Below are 23,746 nucleotides of genomic sequence, written 5' to 3'. Positions count from 1 at the left end.
ATAATGTATTTTGTATTTTACCTTTAACTGTGCTCAGTTAGTCAGATACAATACCCCCTTTACTTTATTAACTTTAATGCATTACTTGTAGAATTTATGTAATGTTAATATTTGTGCGTATTTTTGTTTTACTCCAATCTATTTTGAATTTATATCCCTCACTAATAAAGTATTTAAACTTTTTACATTTCTGTTACATATAATTTCCTGCTATTATACTATACCTATTGTTATACATTTTCCATTATACCTTATAACATTTGTTTGTTCTTAAATTGTATATGACATCTAAGATAAATACTCAGTTAAATCTGCACATTGTTTCTTATTAAACCTGATTTCTTTTCTATTAACTTTACATAGAATGTAGGACAGAAGTTGCCGACATGGTCTTTCTGGTGGATGGTTCCAGCAGCATTGATTCCACCGAGTTTATGAACATGCAGAAGTTCATGATTGCCATGGTAAATAACTCGGATGTTGGTAAGAACAGAGTCAGGTTTGGAGCAATTATGTACTCCACCACGCCTACTGAAATGTTCAGATTAAACCAGTTCGACACCAAACAGCAGGTGAGAGACGCCATTGCTGCTATGGAAACACCTGGTGGGGACACATACACGGCCGAGGCCCTTCAGTTCTCTCAGACGTTCTTCACTGAGGCCTATGGTGGCCGTAAATCTGCTGGAGTTCCCCAGATACTGCTGGTCATCACTGACGGTGAAGCTACAGATCGATATGACCTTCCTAAATCGTCGATGCGTGTGAGAGAGGATGGAATCAGCATTTATGGTATTGGGGTGGAAAACGCAATTGAAGAAGAACTGAAAATAATGACGGCAGATGAAACAAAGGTTTTCTACGTGAATAATTTTAAAGGTCTCGAAGAACTACAGAAAAATATCACCAAGAAGCTTTGTAATGACACTAAACCAGGTAGGCAGGCATGTCTTTTAGATTACATATATGTATTCAGTGAACTGTTTATGTATGCAACAGACCCTACAGTAATCCTTATCCTACATTTTTTGACAAGATGACCAAAATCTACAGTTCCATCCATTTTATGTGTGTACCACAAACTGTGGGATCTAATATATAAGGTACAGTATTGCAAACTAGTCAATTTCAAAGCTTTAATGTTATGGTAAATTGGTTTTTCCAATTTTTCTTTGAAGATGAACTCTGTATTTGTAAAAAAAATCAATGAAATCAGTAAAAAAAATGTCTATCTTGTCCTTCCAGCGTGCGAAACCAAAGAAGCAGATATTGTCATGTTAATCGACGGATCAGGGAGCATCAACCCAGGACAGTTCCGGACGATGCAGAATTTCATGAAAGACATAGTTGGGAGCTTTAGAATCAGCAAGACCAGTGTTCAAGTTGGCGTGGCACAATTCAGCACAGAGCCTCAGAAGGAATTCTATCTGAGTGAATTTGACAGCGAAGACGCCATCAAGGAGAGGATATTACAGATGAAGCAGATGAAGCAATCGACTTACATTGGCAAAGCGCTGAGGTTCATTCGTTCGTTCTTTGAGCCCTCCGCGGGCAGCAGGATCCAGCAGCTCGTGCCTCAGAACCTCATTGTGATCACTGACGGAAAATCGATTGATCCAGTGGAGGGAGCAGCAGCAGAGCTCAGGGCCTTAAACATTCACATCTTTGTCATCAGCATCGGATATGTTGACGCGCTAAAGCTTCAGCAGATCGCGGGCTCCAATGACAGGCTTTTCACAGTGAAAAATTTCAATGAGCTTGAGACAATAAAGAAGCGAGTTGTCAAGAACATATGCGATCCAGGAGATGAGCCTAGCAAAAGTAAGTGATCTCTATATTGTTTTTCGTCAGCCATAACTAAAAACCCCTTACTTTCATTCTGCAGCTGGTAGCTCATTTCTTTCAAAGCCCTTGTGCCAGCAGATGTTGATTAATTATTGGTGATTTTCAAGGCAAAGGTCGTCTTAAACTTACAAAATTTAGCAGTACCAGCATTAGTATACCGGGGTAAGGGTAACATAGAATGAGTAGCTGGTAATCGTATTTCCCAAAATTAGCTGAAATTATAAGCACAGAGGTATTTTGATATTTAAAGCAAAAGAGATACAGTACAGGTGGCATGGTGGCACTTATGTTAAAGCAAGTTAAACACTTCTGTGCTGTATAAACTCTCTGCAATTCAGGATACAAGTGGCACACTCTCCCTCCCTGAACTGCAAGAGCTCAGACACAGGTCCCTGTGTAGTGACTGCTGCTCCTCCTGAAGAACATCCCAATTCAGCACAGGGTCACTCAGGTGATCCCTTTTGTGCCTGTATACAGTACGTCCATTCCACAGGAGTCCAGTCAGGTGTGTCCAATTTACTGCGCAGAAGGAAGAGGCTTCAACAAAGCCTCAGAGTGCTCCATCACAGAGATCTATCAGATCCAGGCCGAAAGCCAATGATGGACAGTATTATCTCTTTTTAACTACAGGATGTTAGAGGCACAGCTGCACTTTGTCCTGAAGTCATCAGTGTCATTCAAGTTTGTCTACAGATTGCGGCTGTCTGGTGACAGTGGTCACCGTTTTATTTTAACCACAGTTTTGTTGTCAGTGTGTCGACAGGCAATAAGTCTGTAAACCTACAGTAAGTGACCTAAGCAGCGAAACTCTGTTTGAGAAGGCAAAGCACTGTACTTCAGTCATGCATTACTCGATTGATCGGCCCCAGAGCTGCAGCAAGCATTTGCACTGCCATGCTGCATATACTGTAGCAGATAGTGTCCCTTTGGGCCCTGAGAGCTAGATCAAACATCTGTATCTCATCCTCTGGAATGGTCAGTGGTGTAAAATGGTTCCCACCCAGTACTGCATGAGGGGAATGTGTTTCGTGCTGACGAAGAGAAAAGTTCAGCAAGGGAGCAATTTTAAATGAAGTTGTAAGGTTTGTAAAACAGGAGTCTCATGTGAGATGACAATCTGTCAGTACGCATCACGTGATTTCAACAGTTCGCCTTTATAATGCCTTTTAATATTCGTTTCCAATGTGTTTTAACTTTTCCTTAAACTTAATGTTTTCTTTTTAAAAGGTGGTTTTAAATCTCATTCCTTTGCAAATGTACTTTGGGCTTTTATATAAAGAAAAACGACTACTGCATTCAAGAGGATCTTCCTCTGTGGTCTGTGGTCAAGGAAATTAAATAGTTTGAAGACATGGATGTGTCATAAAATTCATTTATTTGAAATGCAAAGAATAGTTGCAGAAATTGGGTTTAGTAAAATATGTAAATAACTAGTTTTTTTTACATTCTTTAGTCCTACTTAATGTATATTTATTTTGAATAAATGGCTCCTTTTGTATGTAAATGTAATAAGCTCAATTATTACAATGAACATAATCAAAATATTGTTGTATTAACTTTTTATGAGTTCAATATAATTTATTTTTTAAAAATACACAGTACTCTTGATGCACTAAATGAAAGTGACTTTAATTGTTCTTTTAGGCTGCATGATTGATATTGCTGTTGGATTTGACATCTCCAGAAGAGGCAGATTTGGACTATTGAGTAGCCAGCGGAAGCTTGAAGCACAGCTCCTTGGCCTAATTCGCCAAATGTCTTACTTGGACAACCTCAACTGCATGTCTGCGTCTCAAGTTATTGTTCAAATAGGATTTCTTATAAGTGAAAACGGCCGGATTATTTTTGACTCCAATTTTGAAAAATACAATGAGGAAATCGTACGAAAGGTGATAGTGACATTGCAGACCATGGAAGCAACCTACTTCACTACCAAGCTTTTGCAGTCTTTTCTGGATAAATTCAAGGGCAAATCAACTGCCAACGTTAAGGTAAAGGCAAATTTATGGGATTTCTCAGTGTCCTTCTTTAATTTTATATCTTCTACACAGCTGTCATTGACATGTTTGGAGAGTTAATTTTGCCTATGGTAAAGATGCCCATGCACAAGTTCTGATTTAAGGTAAAGTGTGAATCCATAAACCACTTTTTCATGGGAACACCATTGACTTCCGATGTTATTCATTTTCTTACATCCTAGAGAAGCTGGCAAATTTCCCTAACAATTAGAGCTATGAGAGTGGTTCAAGTAGGGAGCTGCATCAGCATGCGTAGGCTGCAAAGTAATAGGTTTATTCCAGCTGAAAGAAGAAGAAAGGAAACACAACATTTTGGCTGTGGAGGCCCCAAAGCTAAGGGAGTATTGAACAACCAAGTTCAAGAGCTGGCCCCTCCGTATCAAGCATCTCTGGCTGATGAATGATGTCAGTTGTAAATTGCTCATCAATGTTGATGGATAGACTGATTTTTTTTCATCTAAATTCTAAACTGATCACGAAATTCTAAACTAAATGAGAGATAGGCTGAGCTATAGTTGCTGCTGATAAGAAAATGCTCACCTAACTACAGTAGTTTTGATGACTGCGTGTTAACCTTCATAAAAATAAATGGTGAGTGATACAGTATGTGCGGTAAAATTGTTTCTCTCTACAAAGATGGATCACATGTGTGTGTCCTGTCTTTGACAGTGGAGATTACATCAGTCTGTTCGGTGTTTGGATGCCAGAATTTTAATGGTTTTGGCTGCATTTGTGAATGATGAATTACAGTGCTTAGTAATGCATTATCTCTTTCACAGAGAAACATTCAGGTTTGTTAGAAAACAGTTAAGCCACTTGCCTAAATAACCAAGAAATAAAACAGTCATGTAGCCACCAGTCATCGAGTAAAGAAGCTCAGAAAGTAAATTCCCTTTCTTGAATAATGGTTTCTTGTTTTTCGTCACCCACGGTTGATGAGGGTTTGCCAGTGAAAGTGGTGTGGGATGAGCTTGGAACACCACTGCTGGGTTTTTCTCAATGTACTTAAGAATCAGAGGTCTCTGAAGGTCCAGCTTCTGCTCTGCCACCATTCAAGTCTCATGTAAAAAGGAAAGAGGCTAAACGATGACAGAAAAGTGCCTGTCTTGTCTCAAACACAGAGTGCATGCTCTGTCTGGAAGTCTGGAAGCTGTAGCTTTGTGTTTATGATCATTTCAAAAGGATAAGAACTACATGATGCCATTGTTTATGCATGTACTAGTATTTCTAAAGGTCACATTTGTTTCAATGATATGAAAAATCTGGTTGAGTCAGTTGCTATTCACTCCAAACATAAACTGAAGTCAGTGCAGTTATTTTACGTGTCACTCTAAAATATATCACATTATATTTGAATAAAAATGAAGTATTGAATTTTTGAAGTATGAAGTATTGCACTACATCTTATATCTTTACATTTACTTTACCGCTTGGTATTTAAATTTACTTAATTTAATGCACAGTTTCTTTTGAGCCTTCCTAGCACATTGCTTACTTTATACTTGCAAAATGTTGCTTCCTTGAAATTGATGCACTCCATCATTCCTGCAGGTGCTGCTTGTGTTCTCTGATGGACTAGATGAGAATGTTGAACTGCTTGAGACTGAATCAGAAAATCTCCGAAGGGGAGGTATGGTGGGGAACTGCAACTGAAATGATAAATTTATCAATTTAAAGAGCTGTACTAGAACAGCCAGAAAGCTGTTTGAGATTTTGAGATAAAAAAGATTAATCCTTAAACAGTAACATTTGTATAAGAATACTGAACTGGTTAAAGCATAGACATCACAGTGAGTCCTGCAAAACTGTACTGTATATTATTTCAATGTTATCTAAAGGTATATTTCTCAATAGAAAAACCGAGATGCAAACAGTGAATTTATCATTTTGATGTAGGAAGGGATTTAGAGGTAATAACCAACACTCTTCCAGATGATATGAATATTTAAGTTGCATCTGAAAAAAAAAATCCTTTCGGACTCATGTAGGACACATCCAGGACTCCTACAAGGAAGATCCTGAGCAACTGCTTTCAGAAGAAAAATTGAAACTTTGAAGGTATACCGCAAGGGAATGGCAGGAATCTCTTGGGATTCTGAGCCACAAATTTCAACACATTTGGTGAAGAATTTGCCCCTGCAGTTTTTTAACTAAAAAGTCTGGGAAAAAAGTGTTTATTCTGATGAGAAGGCATTTTCAATTTTTTGGTATTTTGGATCTGTCATGTGGTGTCTAATAAAAAAAAACACTTTATAGGATGCTATGAACTGTATCTGTCTTGCTTCAGACTTTTCTGATGGTAGAACTGAAATATTTAGCTTGTTTTGTGGAGTGTGCTTATTCGTATAGAATTCAGTCATTTGAAATGATTAATACCTTCACTGTACTGTGGGAAAATCTCTACGTAGGAATTATAGATTATTAAATGCATTAGCCATTCAAGGAAAACTTTGACTTTTGAAATGACTTTTGTAAGATAATTAAATGAAATTAATAAAAATGTGCATTAGTTCCTTTAGGATTTCTCCTTATAAACTGGTATTTTTCCTGATTTTCTACAGGGATTAATGCATTGCTGACTGTGGCTTTAGAAGGGGTCACAAATGCAAATGATCTTCAGATGGTGGAATTTGGAAGAGGGTTTGGATATAAAGTTCCACTGACTATTGACATGCACAGCTTTGATAGTGCAATGGCTAAAGAACTTGTAAGTATGCATTTTATTTTTCAGTACTCTTATGAACTTTCTGTAACTGCCACTGCAGTGGATTTTGCTTGTCTGTTTTATGAGTGACCTCTACAGCCTGACCTTGTCAGGATGATGACATTTTAAATGCAGGCTTGCTTTTTGGAAAAGGTAAAGCTTTACTCCATGTTGAAAGGTTAAGAAAAGGAGCACAATCTTTCAGCAGTGGAGCCTTCTTCACATGTGGGGGTGAGAGCAAAGCAGTAGATAAATAAAGCATCGAGTAAAGTCCGACTTCATGAGGTGAAATAGTGATAGCTCCTTGGACCCTGAACCTATCATACCTGTATGTGTTACAGACTAAGATTGGACCATACCGATTCTGCAATTAGAGTTCATCAAGTTAGAGAGCTTCATGCTGATACAGAAAGTCTGCAGCATTGACTTAGCTTAGCATTAGACAAACAATCTCGTAATTACTAGCATTTTTATTTGAAACAAGTGTGTCTTTAACTTAGATCCTGTCCTTCTTGAGGATTTCTTGACGGTGTTGAGAGAGAGAGAAGCTCTTCACGGGTTTTCATGACAAGACATTTCATCTTTCTTTCAATGCACATGTACAGTATTTAATTTGGCAGTCAAATATAACCTCGGGTCCTCTAAATGCATTTCTTTGATTTAAGGCTACCAACCAATGTCCCTTTTTTCCCCAGTTTTAGTTTCTTGTTTTAGCTTGCGAGTTGAAGATTTAAGCTAGTGCGTAGGGAGGGGGAAAAATCTATAGACAGCTGTCAACAGACAATGAATGAATATACGCCAGCTGTTTCACCTGGTATTCTGCTTCAGAAAGCTAAAAGAATACAGTTAATGAAGCTAGCAGTTTTTGATGTCCTATAGGCATAAGTTTCTCAACAGGAAAGAGCTTAGTTCTCCCTGCAGATAGCAGTGTTGGGTGTGTGTTTTAACACTCCTGTTCTCTCACCTGTGCCAGCATGCTCCGGAATTACCTCTGTAACAGTCTGAACATCTCACCTGCCCTGTGTTACAGGACACCATTGCAGAGAGGGTGTGCTGCAATGTCATGTGTAAATGTGCCGGGCAGGAAGGCCTGCGTGGGCCCAGGGGACCCCTGGGAGCCAAGGTGAGACTTCAGGTTCTTGGCAACACACAAGAAGAGAGGCTGTGATACAAAAAAGTCACTGTGAATTGAGGAATAATAAAATACAAGTTTGTCAACAGCCACATGCATTATTTTAATCTGCGTTTTTTTCTTTTAGCAGAGAGGTCTTGAAATATGTCAGCTTGCAATATACTGTACAGTGTGTCTGCAATATGTGCATTATAGCTATCTGCAATTATCTACAGGTTTTGAAGAAATGTACCTTTTATGGTTTGATTTGAATCTGTGTATAGAGTATTAGACTGGTGATGTATTTAAATTAATTAAATTAAATTCAATGTAAATGAAATGCTCTGACGAAGGCTTGCAGCTGCAGTTTGGCATGTTGCAGTGAGTTACTTATTTTTCACGTTTTCAGCTATCATGCTCTGCATCTACAGAAAAAGCAGTGTGTTGATTTTTGTTTTCTTTGAGTAGATAATTCCTAGCATAATTGAGTCATCACAATGAATCCTGGTAATCTCGCCTCTCTATAAATGTATTTTATAGGAGGACAATATTTTAACAGCATTTCTGGGTTCAGCTGTAGCAAATTATTCGTGTATAATGCTGTAACACAGCTTCATCTTCTTGTGAGTTTGCCGAAAGGCTCTATAAAAGCATTATTGAAAAGAACTAAAGCATAAAAAAGCCTTCCAGCACTTTTGCATAAGATTGAATTTCACATTGTTACCATTCATTGTTTTTTTACACATGATTAACTTCTCTTGCAGACAGGTTTTTAAATTCAGTGTTTAATATTTCAGCAGTGACAGATTTCTTGTCATTGTCGAAGTGAATTTATTCCATTTTCTTCCAGCGTAATTGTAATTGTTATTACAGGGCTCACCTGGCACAAAAGGACCTCCTGGTCACCCTGGTGATGAAGGGGGAATTGTAAGTAGATTTCTGAGACATAAAATACTTGTGAATGCTGATTCATTGCTCAAGAAAGCTTTATTACTTACAGTGCTTGAGGGTGATATCAAATTAGAATGACTTACTCTATACCATGAGATTTTTAAATCAATAAAATAAAAGAGTAATGCATGCAAAAACCTTTTTTTTCTAATTTGATTGATCAACCTTATTAAACTCTGTCGCACGTTTTGCTTTATCTGTCCTTTTCAAGATAAAAAGGTTTATAATATGTACTAGAGTATCACTTCAATAAAATTCACAAATTGGTAAAATGCGTTTTTTTAAATATGCGGCATCTGTGCGGGTTAGTTTTAGAAACTCCTTGAGATCAGCAGTTTGTACCAGAGAGTATTTACGGTGGAATATAGACTTATTATATATATATATTAAAAAGACTTATAAACCATAAGATATGGTTATTTATAAAAGACAAATACCCAGTAAATCACATTTCGTTCGCAGTGTTATGTGCATGTCAGAGAGTGCATACCTCTTATATTTACTGGAAGGGTGGAATTTATTTTATCAAAACTTCAGATATCTACTGCCTGCAGTACAAGTTCCTTCCTGAGCTTCCAGATGTAGACACTCAAAGAGGATGAAGCAGAGTTTGTGGAGATTCACATATTTAATTTATAGAAATTAATTTATACATATATTTTGCGTTTGCGTACTTGACCTGTTTATTTTCATTTGTGCTGTATACAGTTGGTGTTCTGACAAAAACATGGGACATTTTAATGTAGTCTCTGGGATCACATTGTTCATCGTATTGTGCAGGGTAACATAAGAGTATAAGAACTAGAGAATTTGGCACATTGAAGCTGTTTTGATTTTGAGCAGATCTGATGGTCTCGTGCAGTTGATTTGTGAAAGAGGTCGGGGTATCCTCTTCAGCAGCATAGCTGGGTAGTTTCTCCACAACTCTCAGTTCTCAGTTCTAATTCACCAGTTTCCATGTGCTTCCTCTGGTTAATGTTACACTGTCTATTCTGAAGTCCAGAAGGATACCTTTGAATACCTTTTGAATACTTGAATCAGGTCTTGTAGTCTTGTCTGTTTGAGGCTAAAATATTACTTTTTATCCTGTCAGGATTGTGTCAGACATTCTTTTAAGCACAGGAATGTATTTGGTTGCTCATCTGTTGTCTATATTTTATTTAATATCATGGTTCAATCAAAAGTGTACACAATTAAATCTAAATCTGGTCTTAACAGTGAATTGTATAATTTTAACAAAACAAGCCTTGCTTTAAATTCTGTGGTGCTCTCTACTGTATATATATCATAACATTTTGTTTCCTTTCCATGCACTGTCTTGAAGAATAAAACACCTACATCTTTTTCACTAAACGTTTCTTCAAGCTCAGTGTTTCCAATTTCAAGTTTTTGTCTCCTGCATGTAACACTGTGCACTTATTTCCCCCAGCCTTCAAATCTATCTAAATCATTTTCAATTTCCATTACAGCTTGTACTCCATTTGCCAATCCTTCTACACACATCTTTCAGTGCATCATCTGGAATCACATACAGTACTTGTACAGTACTTATTATTAATGAGATAAATATTTATGTCTGTGCTAAATGTCTTAGGTATCTTAATCAAAATCAGGCATTTCATATACAGTATGTATTAACCTCAATCATTTTCTTAAAATCTGCACTTGTGTTTTGTGATATTATAACAGTTTGGGGAAGAAGAAACAAATCATGTAATTTAATCTTGATGAGAACATTCCAAAACAGGATCAGAATAACTCAAGTCAACCTATTTCTAGTCAATACGATTGCATGGGTAATCCACCACATTTACCAATCAAGTCTAAGAAAGATACCGTGTTCTTGTTATTAACATCATTTGTTCCTCTTTACAAATCTACAAGGATTAATGGCTATGTTTTGTACTAGAAAATAGTCAGGATGAACTTTTATCTTATCAAATGGGTTAAAATATAACCATGGAATTTTTCCTATTTTCACAGCATGTTGCAAATGTACAGTAATTCATTACTGAAATGTTGTTACAATATTTGCTCCACTGACAAAAAAAATAATATGGGATTTTCAGATCTAGCCTTTGACGGCAGGAACGTGCTTGTTTTACAGGGAGAGAGAGGTTCTCCTGGGTTAAACGGCACACAGGGTATTGAGGGATGTCCTGGGAAAAGAGGCATAAAGGTAAGATTTGCCAATTTTTGACTGAAGTACCAACAGTCTGGCTAATAGAAACCTTAGTGTTTGTGGTTCTATGGAACTGGCAGACAAGAATTACTGCACTATGACTTTTTTTGCTGTTTGAACTCTGAATCTTATTTGTCAATCCCTCTGACCCGAACCGAACCGAACCGCGGTGTGTAAGATCTCTGCACGTCAAAATGTGAGATAACGAGAAGCCAGGTTAGGGTTCACATGAAAAAGAACAGCTACCCCGAGCAAAAGAGGGTTTACTCAGCATGGTCAGAATTCAGGAAGGCAGGACATGCAATAAGAAACGACAGAGAGTAGGTATTTGCAATTGTAAACTGAGTGTCATCACATTAATTACAAGAACATACATATAGTATGTACAGCACGGTATATACAATATATACTTTCCCTTAAGGAACATTTCTGTATCATATGCTACATATACAGTAAATCTCATATAAATTATAAATAAAAGAGGTGGAGTTTTTGCATTGTTTTAATACATGAAGGCAAATACTGAATTTTTCTTGTTTTTTTAACAGGGACCAAGAGGTTACAGAGGCAACCGGGTGAGTATAAGAGGCTGAAACCCTCATTTTAGAATTCTAGACTGTCTTGACTGTTTGGTACTTAATTAACTCAAGAATCTTATCCAGCTGTTTCTTTAAAAGAAATCAAAGTATCGGCTTCAAGGACTGTAATACCTATTCCATACTCTCATATACTTTCTTTACTAAAATAACCAAACTTAATTTAAGAATGCAAAGAAAAACCTTTCTTACCTTGCAATAAAAAGAAATTTAAACAGAGCCATGTCTCTAAAGCAAAGATAAAGGACGCTAGAGAAATTCAAGGGTGATGTTCCTCTTGCTTTCCCTTTTTACATTCTTTAACACTGATGGTGTCTGTTCAACTACAGTTTCACTTTTGCACCATTAGATGGGAGGACTGGACAAATAACAAATGTAGCTGAATTTTAAGCCTTGATACATTTACTTTGATATCGGCAACATCTGTACTAAAGTTACTGGAATTACAACAATACATCTTGTATAAAATAAACCTTGTAACGGATAAGGCATTAACTCTTTTAATGCCAAGAGAAAATAAAGGAACATTAAATATCTCTGACCTGGAGGGTGTTAGGATAGGAAAAAAAGGAGAGAAAATTATTACAGTAGATAAATAGAGAGACCACTATGAGAGATTGTGAGAGGTGGCTTTGGAAGAAAGGCACCTGTACATAAGAGAAAATCGGGTGAAAACGAGACACACCTGTTCTAATTGAATAATTGGCTCTAGAGGGAGGGAGAGTCCACAGGAGGGAGAGGAGCAGATAGGAGAAGCTTTGTGTGGAACTGGACGTTCCCTTGACTTAATAGAAGACTGTATAAGAGGAAAAGGGTGTTTGGTTTTGTGTCTTAGCTCTAGCATAGAAGGGAGGAGAGCGAGTGGGAGGTCTTAGTAGATCTCGGGAGCAATGGGTTGAGCTGGCTTACTGGCCTGTGGGACTGGCCAGACTCAATGGATCGGGACTGATGGGAGGTGTTTGTATCTGTCAGAGTATGGCAGTGCCTGGTGCTAACCAATGCCAATACCCTGCCTGGCAAGGTAGCAGTGTATCATTTCTCGACAGATAAGAGCAAGGTGAGGAGTTTACCATAGCTGGAGCCCGGAGTCCTCCTGGGCTAGACTGCCAGTGGAGGAGTCAAAAAATTTGGGAGAAAGAACAACAGACTGTCTGCTGCTGTGTCAGAGGTGCAAGCAGACAGTAATGAGGATAAGGCCATGTCTCTGGCCAAATAGGATCTGCCTGTACAGATGGAGTAGAAAGAGAGTGAATGGTAGTTGGGGAAGAATGATTAGCTGGAAAGAGCAAGGAAAACTGAGCTTAAGAGTGGCTAGTTTAGTGAAATGATGCTGAGCAATGGGGCAGAATAGTCTAGTGCCTTATTTTAGATGGGAGTACAGTGATAGCGAACACTGAGACAGAAGAAAGATGAGGGACGAAGTTTACAATGTGTGAATCCATTCATACAAACATTATCAGGCAGTCGTTTAATTGTAGAAGGTGTTGCACAAATTACAAGCTAACCTGGCAGCACCAATTAACGGTGATGCCAGTCTGTCGTAGGGCAAACATACATACACTGGAACAAATCAGACACTGATTATTCTAGCCAGCATGTTTACGGAAGGAGACCAGCATGCCAGGTGAAAATATGAAAACATATTTGAACATATTTGAGCTCCTGAAATATGTCTTCAAACAGGGAGAAGATGGGGATCATGGAATTGATGGAGTTGATGGTGAACAGGTAATTACTTCTTTCTAAACACTCTAAGATATGTTAAATAAGTGTCCTTTGCTGTGTGTGTATTAACATACTGTATGAGTGTATTTGCCTGTGCATTAAGTTGCTTGTGTGATTTTTTTGGTTCAGTTAGATTTGTTGTAAGCGTAACATTGGCTTTCTTTATTCATAAATGTGATTCATCCAATGTGAATCAATAGTATATCTTAGAAACATAGCAGTGTTAACATTATAAAGTAATGCCCAAATAGTAAAGTATGTGCATGACTGCTTGTGTTCAATTCTCTGAATCTTTAGAAGTTTTAAAGTTGTTTCCTCAGTGTCCAGGCAAAGTTTGTATTGTACACTAAGAAAAATAATTTTGTCAAGTAAGGATAGTTGTATTAACAGGTGACTCGATATTACATTTATTATTTCCCTGAGAAATTAGTGCTGATTTCCATCTTGTTCCAACAGGGAATGGCTGGATTACCGGGAGCACTGGGAGAGAGAGGAGATCCAGGCAGCCCAGTAAAGACATGTTATTTTTATGCTTTCTGGCAAAAAGTTGGTGAACATAAGAACATGGAGAATGGTTACAAATGAAAGGAGGTCATTTTTCCTGTCTAGCTGTTTTGGTTGCTGATTATTGACCTGAGGATCTCATTTAGCCATTTCTGAGGTTAATCTTCAACATGGTTGGGTAGTTCCAGACTCAAACAACGCAGTGTTTAAAAGAGTGGCTTTCTGAATTCTCCCAGTGAGGTCCAAAGTCCTTTCATGCATTGTAGTAAACTTTGACGCTGAAAATTATCCCACTTTTTTGCTTGTTATAATTTTTTCCAGTTCTTGTATTCTTATGGCTCATGCCAATCATGCAATCATTAATATGAGCCAAATGCAGGTACCATACTGAGCATCCACCCCTCTTCATCTTTACCTCAGGGAGATATATTAGCATGTTTTTCAAAACATCAGGAACTGCACTTTGTATTTTTTCAAATGAGTAGGTCAAGCTGTAGGTCAGGTTTCTGAAGAGAACCTCAGAACAATTTTTCAGAGATACAAACTTATAATCTATCCAAGGCAGCTAGGATGTGAAAACCGTTAATTCTCCCACTTCATTCCCAATTAAGAAGAAACTGAAAAGATCTGCTTCTCCAGAACTGTCTAAAATGGCCATTCTGCTGGAACATTCAATAGTTGTGATGGCAGCAGTGAGCCAACAGATTGCTTTTAATGGCTGCAGACTTAGATATGTGCCAGTGGGAAACTATTAATCTTGAAACTGGATCAAAGCAATATATACGTAGTGTGTTCGCATAGTGACTACATTGGTGGTCGAGCTGGAAAATCTCCCATATGTCTTCATAGTGGGCTGTCCAGAGGGAACTGAATACTCCTATCATATTCCCGAGAAAAGAATTAGTATGTGGATTTCATGTCCAGCACAGCAAGACTTTACTGTGGAAAAGGTTGATGATTTGCATAGACAGTACCTCCCAGTTCCTGCCTGCCTCAACCGGTATCCAAAACACTTGTCCAAGTCATCCTTACTGCCCTTAAATTTTGTAATGGAAAAAATCTTTAGTTTGCCATCAGGAATTTCTTCAGTTGTGCCATCGGGTAAACACTTTCGATATTCCAACTTTCTTAGGGCTCGTGTCTCCATAATAAAAATGAACGCGCCTGATTTTTTTCAGTTCTGTGATTCCTGTTTCTCATCCTTTAAGGGTATTGGGACAGATTCCGTACTGGCACTTCTAAATGCATATTTAAGTCACACCACAGCATATTGCATTTCCCATGATACCACATGAAAGATCCGTAGGGTGCCGAGGCTTGCCAGACCTTTAAATATATTTCTTAGCTTCACTGTTTTGCAAACAGTGTTTGGATTAACCCTGTCACTCATGTATTTTGGCATCCACTTAAACAAAACCTAATTTCTCAAATATAGATTTATACTGATGTTCCCCTTAGACAGCGCATATTGCATTTCAGACCTATAATTACATCCTTAATTATGATTTGGAATTTTGTTGAAAGACTCATACTGTAAAACATGGCTTTTCCATTCTCTCATTTTCTGCTATGATCAACGCCTTACAGGTATTTCCCTTCTCTCTTCCACATTTTGGAGAGACGAAGGGATTCACATTCTAGCCAATACTATTTAGGATCTTATTTGCTCGTTCCAAGGCTTGCATCCATAAAGTACAAGGCACTCTTTTTACTTTTGTCTCTGTTTTGGAATGTGTGCTCATGGTATCCCCAGGGGCCATAGAGAGCTGCACAGCTAATGCAGAATCCGTGGGATTTCTGGGGGAAAAGAAAGGGACATGCTTCCTTTCTTAATGTTTTTTTGCTAGAGACTTACAAACTTTCAGCAAATGTCAGTATTTGGAATGGGGATCTGAATGTTACAGATGCAGAATTTTCACAGTACGATACATCTATAATAAGTTTAGCTTCCAAAAATCCTAACCATTGAACGATTCAGTTGAGTTTTCTTCAAGGACTATGCTTAACCCTGACCCAGTCTTCACCGTCTGATGAGGCTGGCCCTGGTCCCTTCTTATCCAGGAGGCCTTGTAGGCACCTTTAAACACATGTTTTTAGAATGTCCAGCTGTGATTATGTTTCAGAAACAGCTTTCTCCTGCTTCATCCACTGCTCTAAGAAAAAAAATATGCCCCCACTCTTCCCCGAGTGCTTCTACTAAACTGACGACTTTGGCCTCTCACAGCGGCGGAAATAGATTTGGTTGGCTGTAGAAAAAAAACACCTTGGTGCTGTGCATGGACCCCCTGTCTTCCATCCCCATCGCTAGATCCTCCCACAATCCGAATAGCGTGTATATATGCCAGAGGTGCTGAATGGCCTGCTCTCATCTGCAAGCTGTGTCACTCGCTAATTAACTTCACTCACCCTGTCTATCTAAACTCCCACCCTGCAACTCCTCCTCGCTCACTGTTGAGGTTTCCTCAGCCTGAGCTACGTCTCCGGTTCGTGACGTACTCCGACTCCTCGTCTGTTCTTGTGACCCCGCTGGATTTCTGACCTACCGCTTCTGATCTCCGACCTCGCTCTAGCCTCACGATTTGGATTCCGTTCGCCTTGGGATTCAGTTTTCTCTCTCAGACTCCGCACGGGGTCTTTTCCCTCCCCTTTTCCCTTTGGAATACGTCACATACGGTATCTACTGCGGCTTTAATCTGCTCAGAATCTGCTCAAAACAGAGAAGAGAGTTACTTTGAAGTAAAGTCCATAACTCACTGTATGTTACTAAGAAACAAGTGAAGATTAATTTACCTGTTACATGTCATTAAGCTGATACAGAGGTGGTTTTGTCTTTCTATGTACACTCATCTTTCTGTGGTTCTCTACTATATTGCAGAAACAAGAAGAAGGTATATTCTTCATTATGTTCATTATGTTATCGTCATTATGTTTGTGCATTTGTGTATTTACTGTATACCCTATGTTACACCTTTCAGGGATATGTTTTGTAAAGCAAGCAGCTGCTAGAAAGTATGAGAATGGATATTGATTTGCTGGTATGTTTTCACAATTGCTGGAAGCAGAACCATTTAAACACATTTCTGATTATGGTTTTGTATACAGAAAATCAGAGTAAGCAACCACCGACAGCTGTTTTGGCCTTTCTTACAGTAGGCTCATCAGCATGACAAATAAGTTTGAAAAAATGAAAGGGGCATATACAGTTCATACAGTATGTAGTTAAAATGTGTATCTTGCAAGGAAAACCTTCAAGATTGTGCTGTATTTTAAGATTGTGCTGTCACTGAGATGTCTGTTTAGATGGTTCTGCTTTATAGCATTGTGAAATGGATAGAGTGGACTATTTTTTGTGAAGTACTGCTGTATATAATTAGTTCAATAAATAGAGGGTCATAAAGTACCCTAGGTGGGACTGTATGAAAAGAGTCCATTAAGCATACGGTATGTGCTCATGTCTAGATCACATCTCTTCAGTACTCTGGGAATGGCTCAAAGCTTTGATGGTTTAATTGTCTGTTGTTTTTAGGGTAGAAGTGGAGTGAGAGGGGAACCCGGAGAGAGAGGGCAGCCTGGCCTTAGAGGAGACCCTGTAAGCGACTCAAGTCTGCAGTGTTGAGTTTTGTCAATCGTAGACACACGCAGTCAAAAATACTTCGAAAAAGTAACCCACAGAAATAATGACATTTCTCAATTTTCAAGAAGTTTTTTAAGATGCTTTTACACCATTAGATTAACCTTCCTCTAAACAAATGCCAGATGTTTGTTAGTTATGCCACAAACTTTGCTTCTACCTGTTATTTTAGTTAATGGAAATTGCTAAAAATCAAACAGATCGAAGTGGAGAGAATGGAAAGACTCCCATTCAGTGTGTAGCTAAGGAGCTAAGCTCTTGCCTGAGATGTTGTTGATTGTTACTGGCACTTGATCAGAGGAATGTGCATATGGGTGTGATTAGGCAACACAGTTGTCTCAACCTGAAAGATGATTTAACTTCTGAGGAATAATAATCTTCATTTACTTCAGCCGTTTTAGGAGATTGAAATTTCTTTGTTATTTGAATCTTCATGTTTAATAATTTTTAATTATAGTATTTACAGTATATGTTTTCTTCAAAACTATTCTTAATTACATACTGTAGATGCCGTTGAAGTTTTAGAACTTTTGGAAGTGTTTCAAAATACAGAATCGGACATCAGGAGCTTAAATAAAATCGCAGGCATTTTGCACTTTTCCATTATTTGCTTTCAGATTAATATGACGTGCATTGAGCAGCCAGATTATAAAATGACTTAATGGCTGACATGAGTAATGCCAGTAATGCCAGATACTGTACTCACATTGTACATTGTACACAATTGTACATTGAACTGCAGATAGAACAAAGGAGATATTAGTACTGTCTAAACCAGTGAAAATAAAATGTCTAACAAACTTTGAAAAGATGTTTTAGAATAAACACAAAATTCTGAATATGATAACTTTTATTGCTATCAATATTTTCATCACAGTGTTATTTTTGTGATATAGCTCCTTCAGGCATTACTCCTCTTATTATCTCAAACATGTCTGAGTAAAACTGCTTGTAAGAAGAATAACCTTTACTGTAACTCATGGACTTATAGCTATTCTGTCTGGAATGCTTTTACTGTATTAATTATTTATTGTCTGTGTAACTGTTTGTGCGTTTGTGTGCTTCCTGGCTCTTCACGCCAGGTTTCTGATGTGCTTTGTCTGTGTTTCAGGGAGACTCAGGTACAGACAATAACATTCGTGGACCGAAGGGAGAGAAAGGAAACCCTGGCATACAGGTATGTGTACAGAACTTCAGCCCATCAGATCGCTGGAGTGCGGTTTATCTGTGTTTGTTCCACAGAGGAAAACAGTTTCTGGAAAAACCACAGCTTCAAAAGATATAATATTGAAAGTCTCAGTTAGTCAGTTTAGAGCAGTAACCCCACGATAATGATGGCGTGTGTAGCTAAAAAATAAGTCTAAATTAAGAAAAAGAAATGCCACCATATGTGTCGACATGTGACCGATAATTTTACAAGGCAAATGCGAAACATTGGACGAAGGAGAAGAGGTCTGAAAAGAATATTAAAGAGCAAAAGCAAGGTTTTCATTTTGTTTTACGCCTGCAACCTCCTACTAATAAGATGCATTCATTGTTTTTTTCTGTTTTTGTTTAGGCTGTTTTATTCTAATATGTGTACTGAGTAAGACATTTAAAAAAATCTGAAGGTTCACACTTGATGCCCAAGGGGTTCTCTTTAATTCAAGACCCTACCAGGCCTGTACAAGTTTATTAAGGGTACATCCTTTCCAGGCAGAAATTGCCCTTGGGTGACTATTGGGGTGTGTTCTAATATAAAGAGGTAGACAAACCCTATTAGATATTTTCCAGCCAGAAAGAGAAACAGGAATTGTTTTCCGAGTGTACAGGTATGAAGTAAGCTCTTAAAATGTGTCACGAACCAAGTTGCTTTAAGTAATTTAGACTCTTTTTCAATGAACTCATTGACCTCCAGTACCTTGTGTGAAACAGTAAAAGAGTACACTGCACAGCTCTGGGCTTCTTTGTTGAATTTGGCAAGGAACTAGCGGAGGGTGGGTACAGATACAATTACTGATATCTACCTCACAGGAAGCTCTCAGGTTTCCTGTAATCAGCCCAGTGAACCTCAATGGCAAGTGAACACCTCTGAAATGCAGTAGCTTACATGGTGAAAAGAGGCCAGTCGGTGCTTTGTGCTCATGGGTAGAAAGTTGAAATGAGGTTCCATCTGGATTTAAGGTGGATTATGGGATTTAATTTGGGGAAATAAAAGTACTAGGTCCTGTATATACTGTTATGGGTTAGAAGACATTGCGTACAAGTGGTACTTCCAAAAAACAGTCTATTTTATCAATTGTGGAGCCCATTGAGAACAAGAGAACAAGAGAGATTGTGGTTCATCAATGTTAGGTGAATATTAACGACCCGAGCTGAAGAACGCAGATCCAATTATTCAATTAAAATCAACCAATAGCTGTGGTTTTTTTTGGCGGGGGTGGTGACTTCAGTGAGAACGTTTTAACATTTTCCCAAGTGACCTCCAGCTCCCTCAAGAGGTGCCCCTGTTCTTCTTGTCTGTGCTCCACAGGGCGATGCGGGAGAAGATGGCATACCCGGCGATGCTGGTGTGGATGGAAAAAGAGTGAGGGGTCTTGTTTGCTAATTAACTCCTCCATTGTCTTGCAATACTGACCTGGACTGTAAACTCAGCAAATGTGCATTGTTTCTGGATTGTTTAAAGGTTAATTTAGTAGGGTAATAAAGTTATTATTTATTAAGTCTAGGTTTAATGTCGTTATTGGACATTTCACTAGCATTGAAGGTAGACTTTTATATACATGTCTGTTTGGGCAGCTGAGACCATTGGCCTTCGACCATGCATGATGACAAAGATGATGATGATGATGATGATGACCATGATGATTATGATGATAATAATGATGCTGCTGCTGATGACGAAGACAATGACGATGACAACAATGAGGGTGACATCGATGACAATAACAACAATGACCATGATGATGATGATGTTGACAGTGACGACGATGATGATGATAATGACCATGATGACAATGACAATAACCATAATGATAACGATGACCATAATGATGATGACAATGACCATAATGATGACAGTGACCATGAAAATGATGATAATGACCATAATGTTGACGATGATGATGACAATGATCATGATGATAATGACAGTGACCATGATGACGAAGGTGATCACAATGATCATAATGATGTCGATGACCATAATGATGACAGTGACCATGATGACGATGATAATGACCATAATGATGATAATGACCATAATGATGACAGTGACCATGATGATAAGTAACTATATTAATCATTTTTGCTGTAGGGTCCTCAAGGCCGACGGGGTGCCCCTGGGCCGAAGGTAGAGTAATTCTTTGCTTGGCCTGTTGGCAGTACTTACAGAATGCCATATCCTTGGCAATGGATTTTTACCTGTTGTGTTTGTAATTGATGACATGAAGGAAAATTGAAAACTCGAAAGTGCTTAGAAAGATCTGACTCAGCATTTCAAAAGGTGGGCCTTATCATGAAAAATTCGGTCATTTTATGACCACTCGACTGCCCTGCTATTGGGTACTATGATTTAAGGTGGATTAGAGGCATAGCCATGATATAAAGTCAATAGTCAAGGAGCTGAATGTGTCCTGAGGATCTACTGTAACCGCTTGTCAACATCAGCTGCAATGTTTTTCAGTGTGGCAGGGCAGGTACTGAACCTGTCTTTAAAATACCATACCTTATTATTGACTTCATAACTCATAGGCAGTGTCTCTTGTTAGAAAGCAGCTCAGAAACAGTCACTATATGTCAGCTCCGCTGACGCAGTGAACAATAGTGTTTCCTTTGCACTTTGGCACTTTCCCAGAGGAAGATCAAGGCTTCTCTCTGCATCTCTTTCAGGGAGAACGAGGGGAGCCGGGCACACCAGGGCTGCGTGGAGATCCCGGAGCAAGCGGTCCTCAGGTGAGGGGTCACTCTTTGCCAGCTGTTTCATCAGTAACTATGTGGCAAACAAAAAAATATCCTGAACTCCTCCTAAAGATCTGTGAAGAGTCTCCTCTGAATAAAAGGTTCATTTGCTCTAAGTCTTCTGCAGATAAATAAGCTGAGAATGTGCTTAATTTCCAACTGAGACAACTCCAAAAAACATACTGTAAAACCTGACATGTAAACCTACATTAGTAATAAAAACTACATTTCTAAAAGCACCGTCTGCTGTGATGTTTTGATGCGCTATAGAAAGTAAAGTGGTGAATATAACTGAATTGTTAAAACTGTATTGAATTTACAATGTTATTCCTAATGCCGTTGTTCAGGCTGGCCAGGCGTGACACATGGTTATGACTTTTAATTTGCAATGAAAGAAAATAAATGTCTGTTTTCTGTTCAGAAGAAAATTAAGGCTACAGGTCAACATTAGGGATAATAAAATATTGATTTATTAGACAAAATATTAGACAACAACAATCTTCTTAATTTTATTCTTCTTGAAATGAGCACCGCACTGGGATGTCTGCTAGGAATGATGTACTAAATTTACAGTTGTGCAGGTTTTTGTGTGATTTTATTCATGTATTTTCTTAATGTAGGGAGAGAGGGGAACACGTGGACTTCCAGGGCCTCCTGGCACTCTTGGTCTACCTGGGCGTCAGGTAACTGTCCAGACTGACACCACACCCACACCTGGTGCTCAGCTCTCACTCTTTCTTATGGGAACCGGAATCATCTGGACTCACTTAAAGCATTCAGAATTTCTACATTGCCCAGGTAATGTTTTACAACAGGCATTTCCATCTGCTGGATCTTGTAGTCATTTTTAATAACATTTTTATAACTGGGTCCATATTAGAGGGTATTTGAATTAATCACTAATGTATCAGTCAAGACATTGACTGTACCTAAATCAGATTTAGGTTTTTGCCCATATTCATCACTTTCCTGCGCATTAGTCAGTCGATGTAAAATTGTGCTTATAGTCTGACAAGAAACACCCACAAACAGGGCTGGAGCGTCTCTGAAAGAGAGTGCAATGGATGAAGTAACAATCACAAATATTTTTTATTTATTATTTTTTATATTTTAGGATGCAATTCCCTCCATGTTTAATATGGAGATGTTAAAACCATGGATTTAATATTAAACTCTTATTTTTTTCAGGGGGAACTGGGCTTCCAGGGTCCAAAAGGATCTGTTGGAAATGAAGGTCCAAAGGGACAGAAGGTAAGAAAATCTGAACATATTCACAAGAACATTCACTATTTATGCAGACTTAACCCACCAAACCCCAACAAAGTTTGCAGGACATGAATGTAATTTTCCTAGCTGGCCGCTGAATTAAGAAATATTTAAGCAATTGGTTGTATTGAGGCAGAAAGTTCCATTGAGATTAGGATCAGCTGAAAGGGTTATAAAAGAAGAACTTTTTACTTTAAGAAAAATAGAAATAGGTACAGTAATGATTAGAATTTTATCTGCTTTTGAACGTGACCCTGGGTTGAGACCCTTACTCTGTGGGATTATAGATCTTCAATGTACATGAAAGTTCAGTCTCCGCCAAGACTTTGGTGGTCTTATCTACAACATGAAACCTTTCTGAGGAGTGCTCTGTTGATCTCCTGCTCACTTAATGCTAGGGTTGAGATTTGCCTTTGAAAAGCACATCACTGGCATTTTTCTGGCAAAGAAGCATGGAAGCTCATGGAAGCACCCAGTGGATGCGTTGATTTGCCCACTGACAATGAAGGTTGCATTTGAAAACAAACTTGGCTGGTTAACCGGATAGCAATCATGAATTATTCTTTGATGCACCACTGGAGATGCTCCGCAACAGCAACGGCATTAATCTTAGGATGTCCAGGGAGTTTTTCTGAAGCTCTAGATCTCCTCAATCACTTTAGAATCGATCAAGAAGATATACCATTCTGGTGAAATGGTGCTGAAATAGTGCCTAATGAGATTGAAATTACTGTCAATCTACCTGCACTGTTTTAGAAAATCTGAAGTTTAGGAGGAACCTGTCAGCAGGTGGCAATGTGCAGCGCAGTTTGGTTACAACAACACAGTTAAGCACTAGATTTAGACTTTTTTGTTTGTTTTTTTACGAGACCAATGTATGTCCCTCATCAAAGAGCAAAATTTTATCTCAAAGTTGAAAGAAAAGTAAGCTGCTTGAAAAAAACACGTAATAATATCTGTGAAGTATATCATTGGACATTCTTCAGGTTGAGCTCATCGGAGTGACCTGTGCTCAACACAGTTATTTCGAGCTCATTTATTGACACAACACTTGCATTCCACCAGGGGATTGTCTCGGATTGTTTATTCTGGAGAGTATAATGAGCAGGACACAAAATCAGACTCATGCTCATGTTTGTCGTTGTGTTTCAGGGTCAGCTGGGAGACCCTGGAGTCAAAGGGTTGGTTGGGCCAAATGGACCCAGGGGACTGCCAGTAAGATCCTTTTTGCTCCCTTGAACTTAGAAGTCTTGATCAAAAAGAAAACCCTATTT

The 23,746-nt window shown here is 38.4% G+C and overlaps 1 protein-coding gene across 1 annotated transcript in view; it reads left to right on the top strand.

Annotated features, from left to right (window-relative positions):
* col6a4a (collagen, type VI, alpha 4a) overlaps positions 1-23,746 on the top strand; it is a 52,795-nt gene that overhangs the window by 18,060 nt on the left and 10,989 nt on the right. The window contains exons 10-28 of the mRNA XM_088929653.1: positions 364-936; positions 1,246-1,821; positions 3,490-3,836; positions 5,415-5,493; positions 6,425-6,570; positions 7,598-7,690; positions 8,552-8,605; positions 10,737-10,808; positions 11,360-11,386; positions 13,091-13,135; positions 13,589-13,642; positions 17,163-17,225; positions 18,379-18,444; positions 19,780-19,833; positions 20,563-20,598; positions 21,138-21,200; positions 21,827-21,889; positions 22,395-22,457; positions 23,625-23,687. Coding sequence (XP_088785779.1) covers positions 364-936; positions 1,246-1,821; positions 3,490-3,836; positions 5,415-5,493; positions 6,425-6,570; positions 7,598-7,690; positions 8,552-8,605; positions 10,737-10,808; positions 11,360-11,386; positions 13,091-13,135; positions 13,589-13,642; positions 17,163-17,225; positions 18,379-18,444; positions 19,780-19,833; positions 20,563-20,598; positions 21,138-21,200; positions 21,827-21,889; positions 22,395-22,457; positions 23,625-23,687 — 2,537 coding nt within the window. The remainder of the gene's footprint in view (positions 1-363; positions 937-1,245; positions 1,822-3,489; positions 3,837-5,414; positions 5,494-6,424; positions 6,571-7,597; positions 7,691-8,551; positions 8,606-10,736; positions 10,809-11,359; positions 11,387-13,090; positions 13,136-13,588; positions 13,643-17,162; positions 17,226-18,378; positions 18,445-19,779; positions 19,834-20,562; positions 20,599-21,137; positions 21,201-21,826; positions 21,890-22,394; positions 22,458-23,624; positions 23,688-23,746) is intronic.

The sequence above is a fragment of the Atractosteus spatula genome, chromosome 12 (genome assembly GCF_055471065.1).
Source record: "Atractosteus spatula isolate fAtrSpa1 chromosome 12, fAtrSpa1.hap1, whole genome shotgun sequence".
Classification (NCBI taxonomy): Eukaryota; Metazoa; Chordata; class Actinopteri; order Semionotiformes; family Lepisosteidae; genus Atractosteus; species Atractosteus spatula.
This window is presented reverse-complemented; position numbering and strand designations above follow the sequence as displayed.